At 42.5% G+C, this 19,746-nt stretch overlaps 1 protein-coding gene across 2 annotated transcripts in view; it reads left to right on the top strand.

Annotated features, from left to right (window-relative positions):
• The window catches only part of AMFR (autocrine motility factor receptor), a 59,232-nt gene that overhangs the window by 20,308 nt on the left and 19,178 nt on the right, over positions 1 to 19,746 (top strand). For both annotated transcript variants that reach the window (XM_023209969.2, XM_023209970.2), the window contains exons 5-10: positions 814 to 854; positions 1,017 to 1,149; positions 2,894 to 3,027; positions 4,480 to 4,590; positions 9,563 to 9,753; positions 12,917 to 13,020. In XM_023209969.2, the coding sequence (XP_023065737.1) occupies positions 814 to 854; positions 1,017 to 1,149; positions 2,894 to 3,027; positions 4,480 to 4,590; positions 9,563 to 9,753; positions 12,917 to 13,020 (714 nt within the window). The remainder of the gene's footprint in view (positions 1 to 813; positions 855 to 1,016; positions 1,150 to 2,893; positions 3,028 to 4,479; positions 4,591 to 9,562; positions 9,754 to 12,916; positions 13,021 to 19,746) is intronic.

The raw sequence follows: 19,746 nt of genomic DNA, 5'->3' as shown, positions 1-19,746 counted from the left end.
CTCTTCTCTTCTCTTCTCTTCTCTTCTCTTCTCTTCTCTTCTCTTCTTTTCTCTTCTCGCTTTTGACAGAGTCTGGGGTCTGGCTCTGTCACCCAAGCTGGAGTGCTGTGGTGCAATCTCTGCTTACTGCAGCCTCCAACTCCCAAGCTCAATCCATCCTCCCACCTCACCTTCCCAAGTAACTGGGACTACCGGCACGTTCCCCCATGTCCATCTAATTTTGTATTTTTTGTAGAGATGGGATTTCACCATGTTGCCCAGGCTGGTTTTGAACTCCTGAGCTTGAGCAATCCTCCTGCCTTGGTCTCCCAAAGTGCTGGGATTAAAGGTGTAATGCGGCTGGCCTTATTTTGCTTTTGATTGCTTTCATTCTTTTTTCTGCTGGTGGACAAAGGGAGTGCACAAAGCACTAGGGAGAGAGCAGGTCCTCATGTCTACGATAGCAGTACCTGAACTATACTTGGAGTTACAGCATCACCCTTCTAAGTAATCAGTGATAGTGACTTAATGCTGTGTGAAATAGAATTGATGGTCAAACTACCAAGATAAACCTCAAGATTGTAGGGGGATTCCCAGGGGAAAGGTGTAATTGGTTGTCACCTATTAACGGACTTTTCCTCAATAAAAGTTGAGTTTCTATGTCATAAAAATATTTTATGGAACTTTGAAGCAGAGAAAATAAAATAATGGGTAAACTTGAACAATCTGCTTTTTAATTGAACTGAGAAATGTTTGTCTTTTATCATTTTATAAAAATAAGTTTGGTCTGAGCAACGCTAAATTTTACTAAAAAGAAAATATCGTTTTTTATAGTCTCTTCTTGTGACAGTGAGGACTGCGCATGTGATTTTACGGTGAGTGAAACTGGAGAGGGAGGTGATTGAGGCCTACTCATACAGTTGATTTTAAGATATAGCAAGTATGAAATATATAAAGATCTGACTAAATTACAATCTGGTTAAACCAAATTCAGTTGTAACAGTAAATTACTGAAGTGTTTTCTCTCTTCATTACAGATACGTAATTCACCTCTGGGACCTCAACCACGAAGGGACGTGGGAAGGAAAGGGGACGTACGTCTATTACACAGACTTCGTCATGGAGCTCACTCTCCTGTCCCTGGACCTCGTGCACCATATTCACATGTTGGTAAGTTTCCTCAGAAGAAGCTCTAACAGAGGGCGAGCCTTTCAGAATCAGGAACAGTAATGGTTTCTTCACTAAAAAATGAAACTTTAGGAATAAGATGCAGATGGACTACTTAAAAGACTAAAAATGAATGTGGCTGCAAACCCTCCCTCTTTTTGCCACTGGGTGTAAGGCAGTGCCGTGGAATTGCTTTGGCTGGTGCCTAACTCAGGAGGTGTTTGTTGTCCTGGGAGACTTAGTTAACTCTGCTGACCAAATCAATAGATTATTCTTTTAGCATGAAACTAAGAAGCTGCCTTTCCCCAGTTTCTATGGCTTTAAATATTTAGCAGTTACTTTGTAGGTGGTAATGGGAATTCCTGCAGTGTTAGCTACTTCATGGATTCATACATTTTCCATCTTTGTAATTAAAAAAAGTCTTTATACTTAATTCCTACATTCCTACTACCATCATTGTTTACATTTTACTTTGATGTGTTAGAAGTTACAGTGTCATAGATCTGCTTCATTGGTTGGCCTTTCAGTGATCTAATAATGGTGAGGATTAAAATAGTTGGTGGGCAGTTTATTTAAATTATAAGCCTAGTAAGTAGCATTTAAAAATTATTGGGCTAGACAGGGCACATTTCTAAGTCTACTTTTTGAAAGAAACTTTGAAAACATACTTTTTAAAGAAAGCCTGTAATTCTTTTTTTTAAAAAAAGAGGCTCGGCCGGACGTGGTGGCTCATGCCTATAATCCCAGCTACTGGGGAGGCTGAGGCAGAGAATTGCTTGAACCTGGGAGATGAAGGTTGCAGAGAGCTGAGATCGCACCACTGCACTCTAGCCTGGGCGACAGGGTGAGACTCCATCTCAAAAAAAAAAATAAAAGCCTCCCTCCCCCTTCAAAAAGGGGACAAATGGCCAAAGATAACTGTTAAGATTTTTTTTGTCTTCTTTTTTTAAATTTTAATTTTTTTCCTCATGCTTGTTTCCTGAAGATTTTGTTGTGTTTAACTGCTTCTTTTTATGTATTTGAGTACATACCTTCATAAATTGAGATCATATTTTAGACATATAGGGATATAGTTTTTAAAAAAACTAATGTATTATGAACATTTTCCTATGCTAGCATCAGTTCTTCTAAGCCATTTTAATACTTTCAGGATAAAAATGTCTTCAGATAGCTGTACCATGATTTAATAAGCCACATCTCTCAGTGGGTTATTTAGATTACATTCGGTTATTTGCTATTTCACATTTTTATGTATTTTTTATCATGTATTAGTTTGATAAAGATAGTTATATCTTGCTTTTTTTATTTATCTAATACTGTCTTCCCATAATTGACCTTCAGAACTGTTATATATAATAGTGTAATATGTAGTTGTATAGTATAAATAAATGTAGTTAATGAGTATATAATTTTACATTATATGAGTTTACAACCTAACTGTTCTTCTGCTGGGCATTTTGTTCATTTTCATATTTTCTCTTTTATAATTTCATGGATAGACATCTTTTTGCATAAAGCTTTTCCATTTCTGATGAGCTTCTCAGGAAAGATGACTGGCAGTGGAGCACCTAGGCAGACGAGGATGTGCCTTGTTTAGAGTTATGAGATACATCTGTGTATTTCCTTTCTGAAAAATATTGCAGTTCACCATCACCAACAGTGAAGAGCTTCTGCTGCATACTGAGCCTTCATCACTAGCAAGTTTACGTTCACTTTTACTGTGTATTTTATTCTCTTTCTTTCTAAGTTATTTGGCAACATCTGGTTATCCATGGCTAGCCTGGTCATCTTTATGCAGCTTCGTTACCTATTTCATGAGGTGCAGCGTCGAATTCGTCGGCACAAGAACTATCTGCGTGTGGTTGGGAACATGGAGGCCAGGTGAGGAAGCACAAATTGATGTTGCCTAAGTTTACTCATTTTAGCTTTTTAATAACAACAGATTCCAGAGTATGTCAGAATGTATGTTTGTAAACTGCTAACAGAGTGGTGGAGAGGAGAGGCTCTGGAGTCAGACTGCCCAGGTGTGAATCCCTGCGTAGGTGCTGGGTGATTTGGGGCAGTTTACTTCATCTCTAAATTAGGGATGAAAACAGAACCTTCTGCCTGAACTTTTGGGAGAATTTGGTGAGATAATTCATGTATTTAGAATGGTACTGGGCACATAGTGCTCAGTATTAGGCTCTTACTCGTCATGATTTTATTGTCATTATTATCAAATAGACGCTTCATTGGGCTTCTGCCCTGCTCATTTCCTGAAAGTGGGTCTCAGTTATTCTCTGCATATGCATGTTTACACACACATACTTAACCTTATTGAAGGAGGCACTCTTTTGCCAAGCTAAGGCTAAACCATGCCTGGAGGTACAAGATTAATGGGTATCCTCTTTGTGCCCAGGGGGACAGCCTGGATCACTTCTTTGTGGCCAGGGACACAGATTGGATCTCTGGGGGCCTTACTTCTCTGATTTGTCTGGATATGTTCTCCGAGGTCTTCACTAACAGCAGTCATTGTTATTATTACTATTTTGGAGACGTCGTCTCGTGCTGTCACCAGGCTGGAATGCAGTGGCGCAATCTCAGCTCACTGCAACCTCCGCCTCCTGGGTTGAAGCGATTATCCTGCCTCAGCCTCCTGAGTAGCTGGGATTACAGATGTCCGCCACCACACCCGGCGAATTTTTGCATTTTTAGTAGAGACGAGGTTTCACCATGTTGGTTAGTCTGGTCTTGAACTCCTGACCTCATGATCCTCCTGCCTCGGCCTCCCAAAGTGCTGGGATTACAGGTATGAGCCACCGCACTTGGCCTAGCAGCCATTATTTAGACAAAGTTCCTGTGCATAAGTTTCTCACTCACTTTTTTTTTTTTTTGAGGCGGAGTCTGGCTCTGTCGCCCGGACTGGAGTGCAGTGGCCGGATCTCGGCTCACTGCAAGCTCCGCCTCCCGGGTTTACGCCATTCTCCTGCTTCAGCCTCCCGAGTAGCTGGGACTACAGGCGCCCGCCACCTCGCCCGGCTAGTTTTTTGTATTTTTAGTAGAGACGGGGTTTCACCGTGTTAGCCAGGATGGTCTCGATCTCCTGACCTCGTGATCCACCCGTCTCGGCCTCCCAAAGTGCTGGGATTACAGGCTTGAGCCACCGCGGCCGGCCACTCTCACTCACTTTTTAATGGGCTTTGAAGGTAAATTATATTTTTGATTTTCAAGAATGTTTTGCTGAACACGCTTTCTCTGTAACTGTGCTGTGATACAGGTGCAGTCTATCAAGTGGTGTTTAGTGTGTTTGTGGAACTGACCGAGGTTCCTGCTGGGCTTGTTTTGTTTCCACAGGTTTGCAGTTGCAACTCCAGAGGAGCTGGCTGTCAACAATGACGACTGTGCCATCTGTTGGGACTCCATGCAGGCTGCGCGAAAACTGCCCTGCGGACATCTTTTCCACAAGTAGGGGCTTTGTGAAGGGCCATGTGGGACGGGTGTTCTGTCCAGGGTGTGTGGGTGCTTTTTGTACCCAGGCTTGAGACTCATCCTAGTGGAAGGAGTGGGGACATTACCTCAGCCTGGCCTTGCTGCTGGCACTGCGTGTTCTGGGAAGCTCTTGGGTGCCCTTCTTTGTTCCTTAGCCTCTTCCCTACATCATAGGACTGTTTCCCACCCATAGTTTGCCATCTTAATTTCTGGGTATGGTAGCTGTCTTCATATTTCTTCTCCATTTTAGCTCTGAAGTACAGCAAATATATCTGTAAGATTTAAAAGAAAGGATTAGCAGGGAGTCCTTATTTTCAGACAGCTTATTATCTAACTGGGAGAGAGAGAATATATAATTTTGCATTTTGTGTATGCCCAAAAGAAGCCTAAAATCTCACCAGAGAAGTGGATTGAGATGGGGAGTAGACCAGGACCACTAAACAGCACAGAAGAGCTGTGTCTGTTATCAAGGATTACAAATAGTCTCTTCTGTAATCCTTCCAGATGGAAGTAGATCTAAGATGTCACTGGGACTCTGTCTCACATAAATGACTGTGTATAAGTTGGATGTTTTGATGTTGATGGACCTTGAGGTATCTTTTGGCCTTTTGCATGTGTTTTCAATTTTGCATATTGGGAAAGTTCTGATCTTTGCATCTTTAATCTTCCTTTCTTTATTTTAGAGTCTCAAGGGGTTTTTCTTCTTTTTCACATAGGGCTTTGGAGCTAGAGTCTCAGTAACTCAACACACTGTTGACAGATTTTTTTTTTTTAATGTGCTGAGTGCTGTGTTAGGCTCTGGGGATAAAATGAAAATGACTAGTGTGGTCATTGCTTTCCTATAGCTTACAGTCGAATGGAGGATTCAAACGTGAATGAACCAGGCATATTTATGAATTTTAAAGTATCAATGAGATAAGTGCTTTAAAGCAAAGGAACATGGTTCTTGAGAGCTTGTAATGAAAAAATCCGACTCAAACTTGAAGGAAGTCACTCTTGAGGATAAGTAGGAGTTAAGTCAACAAAAGGAGGGATCAGGTGGTACTAGGTACTTGAGAGAGAGGGTGCATCTGTGCAGCAGGAAGAAATGGAAGAGACTAAAAGAGAAGCTGTGTGGCTGATCCCAGAGAGTAAAGGACAGGGGTGTCTGCTGAGGCAGAAGACACATAGGCAGGGTCTGGAGGACCACTGGGAGTGGTGAGATGCTGTTGAACATTAAGTAAGGATTGGCGGGTAAGATGTGCTGTTTGAAAAGATCCAGGGGGATTGGTTAGTAATGGCTCCAGTGGTTCAGGGGTAATCCCAGCACTTTGGGACACTGAGGCAGGTGGATCACCCAAGGTCAGGAGTTTGAAACCAGCCTGACCAACATGGTGAAACCCCACCTCTACTAAAAATACAAAAAAATTAGCTGGGCATGGTGGCGGGTGCCTGTAATCCCAGCTACTTGGGAGGCTGAGGCAGGAGAATTGCTTCAACCTGGGAGGTGGAGGTTGCAGTAAGCTGAGGTCACGCCATTGTACTCCAGCCTGGGCAACAAGAACGAAACTCTGTCTCAAAAAAAAAAAAAAATTGTAACTTGGACTCTGGTGGTAGTAGAGTTAGTGAGAAGACAGATTTGAGCGGATCAGGAAGGATGTGGTGCTAGACCGGCCAAGGGAAAGTGAGGAATGAAAGAGGTGCCAGGGTTTCCCTAGTTGTGCGGGTTGGACAGTTGGGTGTAGAGCGGTGCACGTTCGTTGAGGTTGGGAAGACCAGGGAATTTGCACACATTTCTCAAAATTATTTCAGTTAGCCCCTAAGGAGCTTGGAGGCTAGTTGAGAAGAATAAACTCAGAATAACTCTATTTTAGCTCAGAAATAATATCTTCAAGCATATGGTTAGATTAATTTTATGATTTAATTTCTTTGAGGCAAAATTCAGATAATATACATTTAACCATTTAAAAATGTACAGTTCAGTGGCTAATGTGTTCACAATGTTATGCAACCACCCTTCTTGCTAGTTTCAAAACCTTTTTATCACTCCACAATAGCACCTCATAGTCACTAACTAAGCACTCTTCATTCCTTCCTTCTCCATCACCTGGCAACCACTAATCCACTTTCTGTCTCTATGGATTTACCTATTCTGGACATTTCATATAAAGGAATCGTATAACGTGACTTTTTGTGACTGACGTCTTTTGCTTAGTGTTTTTGAGGTCATCCAAGTTGTAGCATGTATCAGTACTTCATTACTTTTTATGGGTGAATTTAAGTAATTTTATAAATTAAACAATTAGTTTATCCATTCATCCATTAGTGGACATTTGGGTTGTTTCCACATTTTGACTGTTGTGAATAATGCTGGTAGGAACATGTGCTTGTGAGGAGTATATGTTTGAGGACTTGTTCCCATTTCTTTTGGGTATATGCCTAGGAGTGGAATTTCTGGATCACGTGATAATTCTGTTTAACTTTTGAGGAAATGCCAAACTGTTTTCTACAGTAGCTGTACCACTTGATATTCCCACCAACAATACCTGAGGGGTCTAATTTCTTCATAAATCTTGCCAACACTTGTCATTTTCTATTTTTGTTACAGCCATTCTTGTGGGTGTGAAGTGTTATCTCATTATGGTGAATTTTGTTTTGTTTTTTAGTAATAATTCTTAAATATAGTTTTTTTATTCTGGTAAAATATAACAAAAAATTTACCGTTAGCTGTTTTTAAGTATATGGTCTGGTGGCATGTAGTATAGCCATATTGTTGTACAGCCTTCATCACCATCTATCTCCAGAACTTTTTCATCTTATGAAACTGAAATTGTCTCCCGTATACAGCAAGTCCCTCTCTGTTTCTCCTGAAGCCCTTGGCAACCACCATTCTATATTTTGTCTCTATGAATTACTCTAGATACCTCTGTTGGCTTTGGGTTTAGTTTGCTATTTTTCTGGTTCTGTAGGCATAAAGTTAGGTTTTTGACATGAGAGCTTTCTTCTTTTTAGGCATTTTCTGCTACAAATTGGCCTCTGAGCATTGCTTCTGCTGCATCTCATAAGTTTGGATATGTTGTGGTTTTGTTTTCATTTGTCTCAAAGTGTCTCATTTCCCAAGTGATTTCTTCTTTACTCAGTGGTTGCTTAAGAGTTAGGATTTAATTTTAAAACACTTATTTGCCTCGGGTTGAGTGAACAAATAGTTGTTAGGATGTGCTCTTGGTTGGCTTTACTTTGTAACTTTGGGAATGATTGTGTGCTGAGAATCTAAGGCAAATTCATTTTAATTTGTGATAAAGGTAATGCCTATATTCTTGCAGACACAATAGCTAGATAATTTGTTGCTATAGAGGATATTTTTGCAACATTTCAGAGTCCAGTGAATAGATCCGTTTTTCCTCTAAAGGTTGATTTCTCTCAGTTAAGGAATTCTAGCATTTTTTTTTTTTTTGAAAGAGAAAACTATGTCTAACTAGTTGTACTCACCTTGGAGTTTTTAGGCTGTTACATTTAATGTGGGAGGATTTTGCACTCTGTGAAATAAATTTAGATTTGCTTATAAAAAGTATGTCACAGTGTAGCGTTATTGGAAGGCAAGGATCTTACATACTTTTGTAATCCCCCGCAAGGCTAATGTTATTCTACTAGTGGTGTGATTTCAGGGTGTCACTAGGAGAAGTGGACTTAAAAAAAATCACTTATTTGACTAAATTATCACAGACAAATTATAGGTATTTAATTGTTGCAAAATATGATAGAGTTGGATATATACATACAGACAGATGACGTTATTTTGGAACACGACTGTCACTCTCATGACACGGAGTGAGGAAGAAGTAGCTCCATCTTGGCCTCTAGGAAACTCCTGTTACTTATGTACCATTTGGTTGCTGGAGACTCTGAGGATTATCGTATTATGGTGAGGTTTTCCTTTATAACTTTATATCTATACATGTTCATAGATATTTAAAAGAAGATACAGCATTTTTATTGAGTGCCTACTTGCGCCCTTAGAGAAAGATAACAAATTCTCATAAAATGGGAGGGACCTTGGAGATTAATTCATCCAGCCATCTCATTCTTTAGTGGAGAGGACTAGTCAAGAGAGGCTGAAGGGTTTGCCTGGATCACACAGCTAGTTAGAGGGAGAATTGGGACTGATCTCACATTTTCTGCTTCTTACTCTAGTATCCTTTCCTTTAATGGACACCTCAAGTATTTACTGAGTGTCTACCATAATTAAGGCATTATCATCTCCTGAGAGAGGGCAAAAGAAGCTTCAGCCTTGTTGGGAAAGTAGCATGCAAAGAGAAGAGGGTGGAGGAGGTTGAGGTGGTGAGTGGAGAGGAAAGGTTACAGGTGAGCCAGGGGAACGGGGAGGTAAGGACCTGTAGGGCTGTCATGCTTGAGGAAAAAACAGATGGGAGGTCTTAGCAAGTTTGGTGCCAGATAAGTGAGTTGGAAGGAGAGGAGCTTGAGTGAATGAGTGAGATTTTTGATATCAAGATTTTGAAGACAAGGCCAAGGCTATGACTGCTAGTGGTAGCTAAAGCAGAGTGAAAGACGTGAGCGTCAGAGTGGAGGACTCAAGGATATGAGAGGCCAGGGTGTTGGATGATTCAGCCACATGGATTTTGAAGTAGCCAAATAGAGTTGGATGAGAAGATGGTGAACCATGCTAGGAAGTCCCACTGAAAAGGGGTCACAACCAGGAGCTTGGTAGATGACTTCATATGGTAAAGGATTCATGTTCCCAGCAGGACACGCTGGAAGTGTATTAAAGTGAAGTACGGCAAAGAGGTAATGTCCGTAAATGCTTCTCAACACTTAATTCTCACTACTGGTGGAGAGAAAATCAAATTGGAGCACATTTGATAGATCCAGAGTACTTCTGGGTGAATTCTCACAAAGTATGCTAAGGAACAATCGAGGATGCTGATGTATGTTCTTTTGGACTTTTTGGTAGCTCCTGTCTTCGTTCCTGGCTAGAACAAGACACCTCCTGTCCAACATGCAGAATGTCTCTTAATATTGCCGACAATAATCGTGTCAGGGAAGACCATCAAGGAGAGAATTTGGATGAGAATTTGGTTCCTGTAGCAGCAGCCGAAGGGAGACCTCGCTTAAACCAACACAATCACTTCTTCCATTTCGATGGTTAGTTGGTTTCAACCTCTAAAACTATACCTAAGGGATGTTCTCCCCTAGGCAGATACTATTTTAATTATAAATTGCCCTGTACAGACCAGTTTAATATTATACAGTCATGTGCCCCATAACGACATTTCAGTCCATGACAAACCGCATACACGGCAGTGGTCCCATAAGATGATAATGGACCTAAACTAAAACATTCCTGTGGCCTAGTATTTACTACAATTTTTATCATTATTTTAAAGTGTACTCATACTTACATACAAAAAAAATTTACTGTAAAATAGCCTCAGGCAGGTCCTTCAGGAGGTTCCAGAATAAGGTATTGTTATTCTAGAAGATGACAGCTCCATGCGTGTTACTGCCCCTGAAGACGTTCCAGTGGTACAAGAGGTGGAGGTGGACCACGGTGATACTGATGCTTCTGACCTGTGTAGGCTTAGGCTAGTGTGTGTGTTTGTATCTTAGTTTTTAGCCAAAAAAATTTTAAAAAGTAAAATTAAAACTTTTAGAAATAGAAAAACTCTTGCAGAATAAAAAAGAAAATATTTTTAACAGCTGTACAGGGTGTTTGGATTTTAAGCTAAGTGTTACTACAAGAATCAAAAAGTTAAAAAAAATTGTTTATGAAGTAAAAAACTTACAGTAAGCTAAATTTAATTTATTGAAGAAAGAAACATTTTGTCATGAATTTAGTGTAGCCTAAGTGTACGGTGTTTATAAAGTCTACAGGAGCACACAGTAATGTCCTAGGTCTTCACATTTCACCACTCACTGACTCACCTAGAGCAGCCTTAATCCTGCAAGCTTCATTCCTGGTAAGTGCCCTATGCAGGTGTACTTTTTTGTGTTTTTTTTTGTACCATATTTTTACTGCATGTTTTCTATTAGATATGTTTAGATACACAAATACTTAGCACTGTGTTACAGCTGCCTCCAGTACAGTAACATGCTGTATAGGATTGTAGCCTAGAGCAATAGACTATATCGTATAGCCTGGGCGTATAGTAAGGTATACCATTTAGGTTTATGTAAATACACTCTATGATGTTTGCACAAAGATGAAATCACCTAACAACACATTTCTCAGAATGTGTCCCTGTTGTTAAGCTACGCATTGACTGTATTTCAATTTTAATTGAAAGCATTTAGGTGGGATGGATGGATAGATGGATGGATAGAGATAGAACAGAGGGGTGCCAGGCATTTTGCCCGATTCCATGTCAGTATGGGCAGGGTGGGGCAGGAGGGTGGAGAAGTAAAACTGAATCAACCATGCCTTCAAGGAGCACACTTAATTAGCTCAATAGTTAACCTTTGCTAATAATGTATTGCATTTGTGTAGCATTTAAGCATATAACGAAGGATCATTGAGAAGCCTTTCTAGTGAGTACCACAGGCAGAATCAGAGCTGGAACCCTGTTGCTTTGTCCATAAAGTATAAATATTCTGCCTCCCAGCAGTGTTAAAAGGAGTTGTAATGAAAACCACACTTAAAATTCTAAGACTGTGACGTATCAGGGTCTGGTTGATCATCCTTCCTTAATTCACATTAAGCTGAACAGACCAGTACCGCTAAATTCTGTGAGTTCATGTTTATAATTATTACTATAACACAAGCATCCCTGGAATTTTGTTAGCAGTAGTGCTAGTCACATCCCCAATTTGAGTTTCAAGAATGGGGTGCAGTGGGGATGGTTTCATGTTGGTGAAATCCCTCAAAGAAAGGACCGGGGGGGTAGAGTCATATCTTCCAGAAGAGTAGGTGGGGCTACTTGGCTGGCTAGGCCCAGAATGTTAGAGGGGTTTAGGGGGCCTGGTTTGGTGGCTGTGAATGAAGGGCTTTTCCAGGTAAAACTTCTGAAATATACTAGCAATATTGGAGATGAGACCTGGCTATCCAATCCATTATTTTATGAATTATGACTACTAAAAATTTAGTCAAAATAGATAAACTCAACTTTATTTCTCCCTAGTTAGTACATGAAATAAGTATCCATTTCTTAAATGGGTACATTTTGTTTGTACCCATCTCAAGACCTTTGAGATGGCCATTCCACTTGATTTCTTTCTTTTTTTTTTTTTTTTTTGAGACGGAATCTTACCCTGTCTCCAGGCTGGAGTGCAGTGGCGTGATCTCAGCTCACTGCAACCTCCGATTCCCTGGTTCAAGCGATTCTCCTGCCTCAGCCTCCCGAGTAGCCGGGATTACAGACACGTGCCACCATGCCTGGCTAATTTTTGTATTTTTAGTAGAGACGGGGTTTCACTGTTCTGGCCAGGATGGTCTCGATCTCCTGACCTTGTGATCTGTCTGCCTCAGCCTCCCGCAAGTGTTGGGATTACAAGTGTGAGCCACTGCACCTGGCCACACTTGATTTTCTATTCCATGCATCAGGGTTTCTTTGTGAAGGAATGAAAAGCAGCCTTAAACGTGTAGCTTGATATTGGGTTGTTTTACAGCCTATTCTTGGTGCTGTTGTACCTTGGGCTCCTGTTTTCTTCGGGAAATAACAGAAGTAGCAGACTTTTTGGTGCTGTTAGTCTACAAGCCTGTGTTGTAGAATAGCACGATTTAAAAAGAATTTTGAATCAGAAAACCAAGGCTTTTAAGATTAAAGAAAAAATACTTCCTGAAAGTAAATGTGAAAATGCCTCCAAATGAATAGTCATTTGTGTAGCTCGTGAAAGAGAGGAGCCAAAGCTCATGTGTTATAGAAGCTTAGAGCCTTGAAAAGCTTCTTCATCTCCCAGGCTGAGTGTGTGAGGGTGCTGGGCTGGGCTGCATCCAGCCCCCCTGGAAAGCAGGATTGCTCAGCAGTGAAGGGTTCTAGAGCTTGCCTGTCTGGCTTCACATCTTGGCCATCATAGTTAAACTGTGTGATCTTGGACAAGTCCGCTAACTTCTAAGTGCCTCAGAGACCAAAGACCATGGGTATTAGTGCTGTATCTTTGAGAAGGATACTATGAGAATGATAATAGGAGGTACCATGTGGGATGTAGTGAGGATTAAATGAGCTAGTCCACGTGGAACACTTGGCATGAGAGGCCTGCCATATAGGAAGCCCTCAGTGAACACCAGCCATTACAGTGGCTGCTGTGAGAGCAGATGATGGGGAAAAGAGTCAGGGCTCTGAAACTTATGCTGGATTCTTGTTTGTTTCAGGGTCTCGGATTGCGAGCTGGCTGCCAAGTTTTTCGGTTGAAGTGATGCACACCACCAACATTCTTGGCATTACACAGGCCAGCAACTCCCAGCTCAATGCAATGGTAAGGCCTGCTAGCTGCTTTAAGAGGATCACTAGGAATTAGGAGGGAAGGAAGAGCTAGAGCGTGTGTGCTGGGTATATGACCTTGTTGGTCTTACTCTGCTCTGGCAGAATAGAAGGAATTTTAGGGGCTTCTTTTTATTTACTGGGACTGTTTACATTCCTGTGTTTTACATTTTGAAACTTTCATTTTATTTTTTTGGTGGATAATCTTAACCTTTTCTGAACACTACTAGGTTCACTCTGTTGTAATCTAGGCCTACCTTGGGACTCCTTCGATTTTAGCCAAAAAAAAAAAAAAAAAAAAAATTTTTTTTTTCTGGAGACAGGATCTTCCTTCATTGCCCAGGCTGGAGTGCAGTGGTGCAGTCTTGGCTTACTGTACCTTCTACCTCCTGAGTTCAAGCAATTCTCCTGCCTCAGCCTCCTGAGTAGCTGGGATTATAGGCATGGACCACCATGCCTGGCTAATTTTTATAGAGACGAGGTTTCACCGTGTTGACCAGGCTGGTCTCGAACTCCTGGCCTCAAGTGATCCGTCCACCTTGGCCTCCCAGAATGCTCGGATTACAGACGTGAGCCACTGCATATAGCCTTTAGCCAAAATATTTTGGGGAATTATTGACTGGAGTGAACGATGTGCCTTGCATTAAAAATTTTACAAGGCTGGGCACTGTGGCTGACTCCTGTAATCCCAGAGCTTTGTGAGTCTGAGGCAGGCAGATGGCTTGATTGCCCAGGAGTTTGAGGCTGCAGTGAGCTGTACTCACACCATTGCACTCCAGCTTGGGTGACAGAGTGAGACCCCATCTCTAAAAAAAGCAAAGAGACTGGGCATGGTGGCTCACGCCTGTAATCCCAGCACTTTGGGAGGCTGAGGCAGGTGGATCACGTGAGGTCAGGAGTTCGAGACCAGCCTGGCCCATATAGTGAAACCCTGTCTCTACTAAAAATACAAAAATTTGCTGGGCATGTTGGCATGCACCTGTAATCCCAGCTACTTGGGAGGCTGAGGCAGGAGAATCGCTTGAACCCGGGAGACGGCGGTAGCAGTGAGCCGAGATCATGCCATTACACTCCAGCCTGGGCAACAAGAGTGAAACTCTGTCTCAAAAAAAAAAAAAAAAAATTGTATGAGGCTGACCAAATGTGTGTTTTTGTTCCCCATCTTTTCCTCCCTCGCCTCCAAAAATTGTGTGTGTGTGTGTGTGTGTGTGTGTATGCATGCACGTGTGTATATGCCTTGAAATGTTGAGGCGTGTTGTTGGCTCAAGGATATTGTTTGAATACTTCAAGTTTCTTTGTATTTTTCCAAAGCAATGTGTTATTATTATTTTACAATGATGGAGAAACATGTGCAAACCAGTGCAAATCCAGTGCAAACCACCTTAGTCCTGCTTGGATTAGGGCCTCTGGCTGACCTGGATAAGCCCGGCCAGTGCTTTGGAAGGTCATTGGTTCATTCATTAGTTAATCCTTATTGACTGAGTGAACAAATTTGAACTGAGAGCCTGTTCCTGAGACAGGCACTGTGGCGAGCATAGCACCTGCAATGTCAGTAAGGTAGACACAAGTCTTACTCTCAAGTAGGGTAGATACTAACTGGGGAGACAGGTCATAAATATAAATAAGATGACTGCTGATGGTGATGAGTGTTCTGGTAGCAGTAAGGTAGGCAGTGTGGTGGAGTGGGTGGGTAGAGGCAGAGGAAGCATTTTAGAGGAGGCATTTGGAGATGTTCTCTTTGAGGGGTAATATGTATGCTAAAACAGGAAGGATGAGATGGAGCTGGATCAGGGGAGGAGGCAGTGGAAACAGTAGGTGCAAAGGCTATGAGGTGAGAAAGTGCTGGGAACTGAGAAAGGTCATTATGATTGGGGCCTAGCAAGTAGGGAAGCAAGATTGTGATATAAATTGAGATTTCAGAGCCAGAACATGCAGGGTCTTACAGGCCACAGGCAAATTTAGATCTTGTAAAAGTATTAGAAGGCCATTCAAAGCTTCTTACAGACCCCACCACCACCACCAGGGGACTGACAGGACATTTAACAGAATGATTTTGCTTCTGGAAGGAGGATGAATTATAGAAGGTCAGAAATGGAAGCAACAGGACCAGCAATTAGGATGTTGCTGCAGTAGTCAAGGCAAACTTCACATAGGGGCTTGGACAGGGGTATTGGTAATAAAGGTGAAAAGAAGTGGCAGGTTTAGGACAGTTTTATAAGGTGAGCTGGTGGGACTTGGTGCTTTGGTTGGATATGGGGGATGAGAGAAGTGGCGGAATGGAAGCTGCCTTGTTGGGTTTGAATTAAGCAGCTGAGGTGACAGCGGTACCATGTACTGAGATGGGAAGACTCGGGAGGAACAGGCATGAGGATGGGTCACGGTGTTCTGTTTGGGTAAGTCTGCGATGCTCTGTAGGCAGTTCTAGACCTCAGTGAGTAGATCAAGCGAGAGATGCACATTTGGGAGATTGAAGCCTGGAGGTGACATCTAAAGCAGGGGCAAAGAGAAGAGGGTTAACATCTGAGCTCTAGGTCCTGCCATGTTCAGAGGTCTGGCAGAGGGAGGAGCCATGACAGCTGGTGGAGAGGGAAAAGACCAGGAGAAGGTGGCAGCACAGCACAGAGGAGTTGGGTTTCCAGGAGGGAAGAGTCAAGCGTGTGGAATTCTTACAAGATGGACTCATAGAAGTGCATATTGGATTTGGCAGAGTGGGAGTGATTGATTAGCTGGAAAAAGAACCAGCACTTTTCATGGCCTAAGGGGTTGGACACTAGATTGTGGTAGATTGAAATGAATGGGAGCTGAAGAAATAGACCATACCAGGAAGTATGTTATGAAGAAGGACATAGAGCAGTAGAGGTGGTAGCTTGATAGGGGTGTGGCATCCAGGGGAGTGTTTCATTTGTTTAAGATTTTTGAATAGATCATTTATTTACAAGTTCAGAACCTAGAGAGGAGTATACAGTGAAGTCATGCTCCCATCTTTTTCCCATGTGCCCAGCTTCTACGCCCCCTTAACAGCCTGGGTTAGTTTCTTATGTATTATGTTGCTCCAGAAGGCTTATAGGCACATTCAAGCCAATGCTAGTACATATTCTTTTTCTGACAGACAAGATTAAGAAAGTGAATTTTTTTTTTTTATTTTTCTATTTTGGTGAAGTACGTTATATCTACTATTTTAATATTTTTCAGATGTACATTTCAGTGGTATATTCACATTGTGCAACTATCACCACTGTCCATCTGCATAACTCTTTTCATTTTGCACAATCAAAACCCTGTACCAAACCTGTCCAACCTGTGGGCTGCATGTGGCCCAGGACAGCTTTGAATGCAGCCCAAAACAAATTTGTAAACTTTCTTAAAACTATGAGTTTTTTTGCCTTTTTTTTTTTTTTTTTTTTTTAGCTCATCAGCTATCGTTAGTGTTAGTTTATTGTATGTGTGGCTCAAGACAATTCTTCCAATGTGGCCCAGGGAAGCCAAAATATTGGATACCCTTGCTCTATACCCATTAAACAGTTAACTACTAATTCTCCCCTCCCTCTAGCCTTTGGCAACCATTATGCTACTTACTTTCTGTATGAGTTTAACTACCTAGGTACCTCATATAAGTAGAATTATACCGTATCTGTCATTTTGTGACTGGCTTATTTCACTTAGCATAATGTCATCATGGTTCATGTTGTAGCACGGATCAGAATTTTCTTCCTTTTTAAGGTTGAGTAATACTTCATTATATGTATATACCACATTTTATTTATCTGTTAATCTGTCGATGGACACTTGCATTGCTTCCACATTTTAGCTATTGTGAATAATGCTACTGTGAACATGAGTAGGCATATATTTCTTTGAGACCCTGCTTCTAATTCTTTTGAATACTCATGAGTCTTTTTTGTTTGTTTTTAAGACTAATTTTTTAGAGCAGTTTTAGGCTTACAGCAAAATTAAGAAGGTACAGAGATACCCTGTATACCTCCTGTGCCCCCACACACACAGCCTTCCCCATTATCAACATCCCTCAGCAGAGGGCACATTTGGTACAGTTGATACACCTGTGTTGGCACATCATAATTACCTAAAGTCCATAGTTTACATTTGTGTTCCCTCTGTAGGTTTGGACAAATACATAGTGACATGTATCCACATGATATAGAGTATTTTCACTGCCCTAAAGATTCTGTATGCACTCTCTGCCTTTCCTTTCCTCCCCCTGGCCTCTAGCAACCACTGATCTTTTTACTATTGTCATAGCTTTGCCTATTCCAGAATGTCATACAGTTGGAATCCTGCAGTATGTAGCCTTTCAGATGGCTTCTTTCACTTAATTATTTGCATGTATGTTTCCTTTATATCTTTAAGGGATTGATAGTTCATTTCTTGTTATCACCAAATAATATTCCATTGTCTGAATATCCCACAATATGTTAATTCATTCACTTACTTAAGGACATCTTGGTTGCTTCCAGGTTTTGGCAGTTATGAATAAAGGTGCTATAAACATCTATGTACAGGTTTTTATGTAGACATAAGTTCATAACTTCCTTGGTTAAATGCTGATATGGTTTGACTGTGTCTCTCCTCTTGAATTCCCATGTGTTGTGGGAGGTACCCAGTGGGAGGTAGTTGAATCATGGGGGCAGGTCTTTCCCATGCTGTTCTTGTGATAGGGAATAAGTCTCACAAGATCTGATGGTTTTAAAAAGAGGATTTCCCTGCACAAGCTTTCTCTCTTTGCCTGCCGCCATCCACATAAGATATGACTTGCTCCTCCTTGCCTTCCACCATGATTGTGAGGCCTCCCCAGCCATGTGGAATGTCCATTAAACCTCTTTCTTTTGTAAATTGTCCAGTCTTGGGTATAGTCTTTATTAGCTGCGTGAAAATGGACTAATACAGTAAATTGGTACCAGGAGTGGAGTGCTGCTGTAGATTCCCGAAAATGTGGAAGCAACTTTGGAACTAGCTAGCAGGCAGGGGTTGGAACAGTTTGGAGGGCTCAGGAGAAGACAGGAAAATGTGGGAAAGTTTGGAACTCCCTAGAGACTTGTTGAATGGCTTTGACCAAAATGCTGATAATGATATGGACAATGAAATCAAGGCTGAGGTGGTCTCAGATGGAGATGAGGAACTTGTTGGGAACTGGAGCAAGGGTGACTCTTGTTGTATTTTAGCAAAGAGACTGGCAGCATTTTGCCCCTGCCTTCGAGATTTGGGGAACTTTGAACTTGAGAGAGATGATTCAGGGTATCTGGCAGAAGAAATTTCTAAGCAGCAAAGCATTCAGGAGGTGACTTGGGTGCTGTTAAAGGCATTCAGTTTTAAAAGGGAAACAGCATAAAAGTTTTGAAAATTTGGCCGGGCGTGGTGGCTCAAGCCTGTAATCCCAGCACTTTGGGAGGCCGAGATGGGCGGATCACTAGGTCAGGAGACTGAGACCATCCTGGCTAACATGGTGAAACCCCGTCTCTACTAAAAAAATACAAAGAACTAGCCGGGCGTGGTGGCAGGCGCCTGTAGTCCCAGCTACTTGGGAGGCTGAGGCGAGAGAATGGGGTAAACCCGGGAGGCGGAGCTTGCAGTGAGCTGAGATCCGGCCACTGCACTCCAGCCTGGGTGACAGAGTGAGACTCCATCTCAAAAAAAAAAAAGTTTGGAAAATTTGCAGGTTGACAGTGTGATAGAAAAGAAAATCCCGGCCGGGTGCTGTGGCTCACGCCTGTAATCCCAGCACTTTGGTAGGCGAAGGTGGGCAGATCACAAGGTCAGGAGATCGAGACCACGGTGAAACCTCGTCTCTACTAAAAATACAAAAAAAATTAGCCGGGCGCAATGGCGGGCGCCTGTAGTCCCAGCTACTCAGGAGGCTGAGGCAGGAGAATGGCATGATCCCAGGAGGCAGAGCTTGCAGTGAGCCGAGACCGCGCCACTGCACTCCAGCCGGGGGGACAGAGCGAGACTCTGTCTCAAAAAAAAAAAAAAAAACAAGAAAATCAAATCCCATTTTCTGAGGAGAAATTCAAGCTGGCTGCAGAAATTTGCATAAGTAACCAGGAGCTGAATGTTAATCTGCAAGACAATGGGGAAAATATCTGCAGGGCGTCTTCACAGCAGCCCCTCTCATCACAGGCCCAGAGGCCTAGGAGGAAAACATGGTTTCATGGGTGGGGCTCAGGGTCCCTGTGCTGTGTGCAGCCTAGGGACTTGGTGCCCTATGTCTCAGCTGCTCCAGCCATGGCTGAAAGGGGCCAATGTAGAGCTTGGGCCTCTGGCTTCAGAGGGTGCAAGCCCCAAGCCTTGGCAGCCTTCAGGCTGCAAGTGCACAGAAGTCAAGAATTGGGGTTTGGGAAACTTTGCCTAGATTTCAGAAGATGTATGGAAACCCCTGGATGCCCAGGCAGAAGTTTGGCGCAGGGGCGGGGCGGGGCCTTCATGGAGAACCTCTGCTAGGGCAGGGCGGAAGGGAAATGTGGGATCAGAGCCCCTACACAGAGTCCTTGCTGGGGCACTGCCTAGTGGAGCTGTGAGAGGAGGGCCACTGTCCTCCAGACCCCAGAATGGTAGATCCGCTGACAGCTTGCACTGTGCACCTGGAAAAGCTGCAGACCACTCAACGCCAGTCCGTGAAAGCAACCGAGAGGGGGGCTGTACCTTGCACAGCAGCCACAGGGGTGGAGCTGTCCAAGACCATGGAAACCCATCTCTTGCAATCAGCGTG

This window comes from Piliocolobus tephrosceles, chromosome 17 (assembly GCF_002776525.5).
Source record: "Piliocolobus tephrosceles isolate RC106 chromosome 17, ASM277652v3, whole genome shotgun sequence".
Lineage (NCBI taxonomy): Eukaryota > Metazoa > Chordata > Mammalia > Primates > Cercopithecidae > Piliocolobus > Piliocolobus tephrosceles.
The sequence above is the reverse complement of the archived record's forward strand: the minus strand, read 5'-3'. Positions and strand labels throughout refer to the sequence as shown.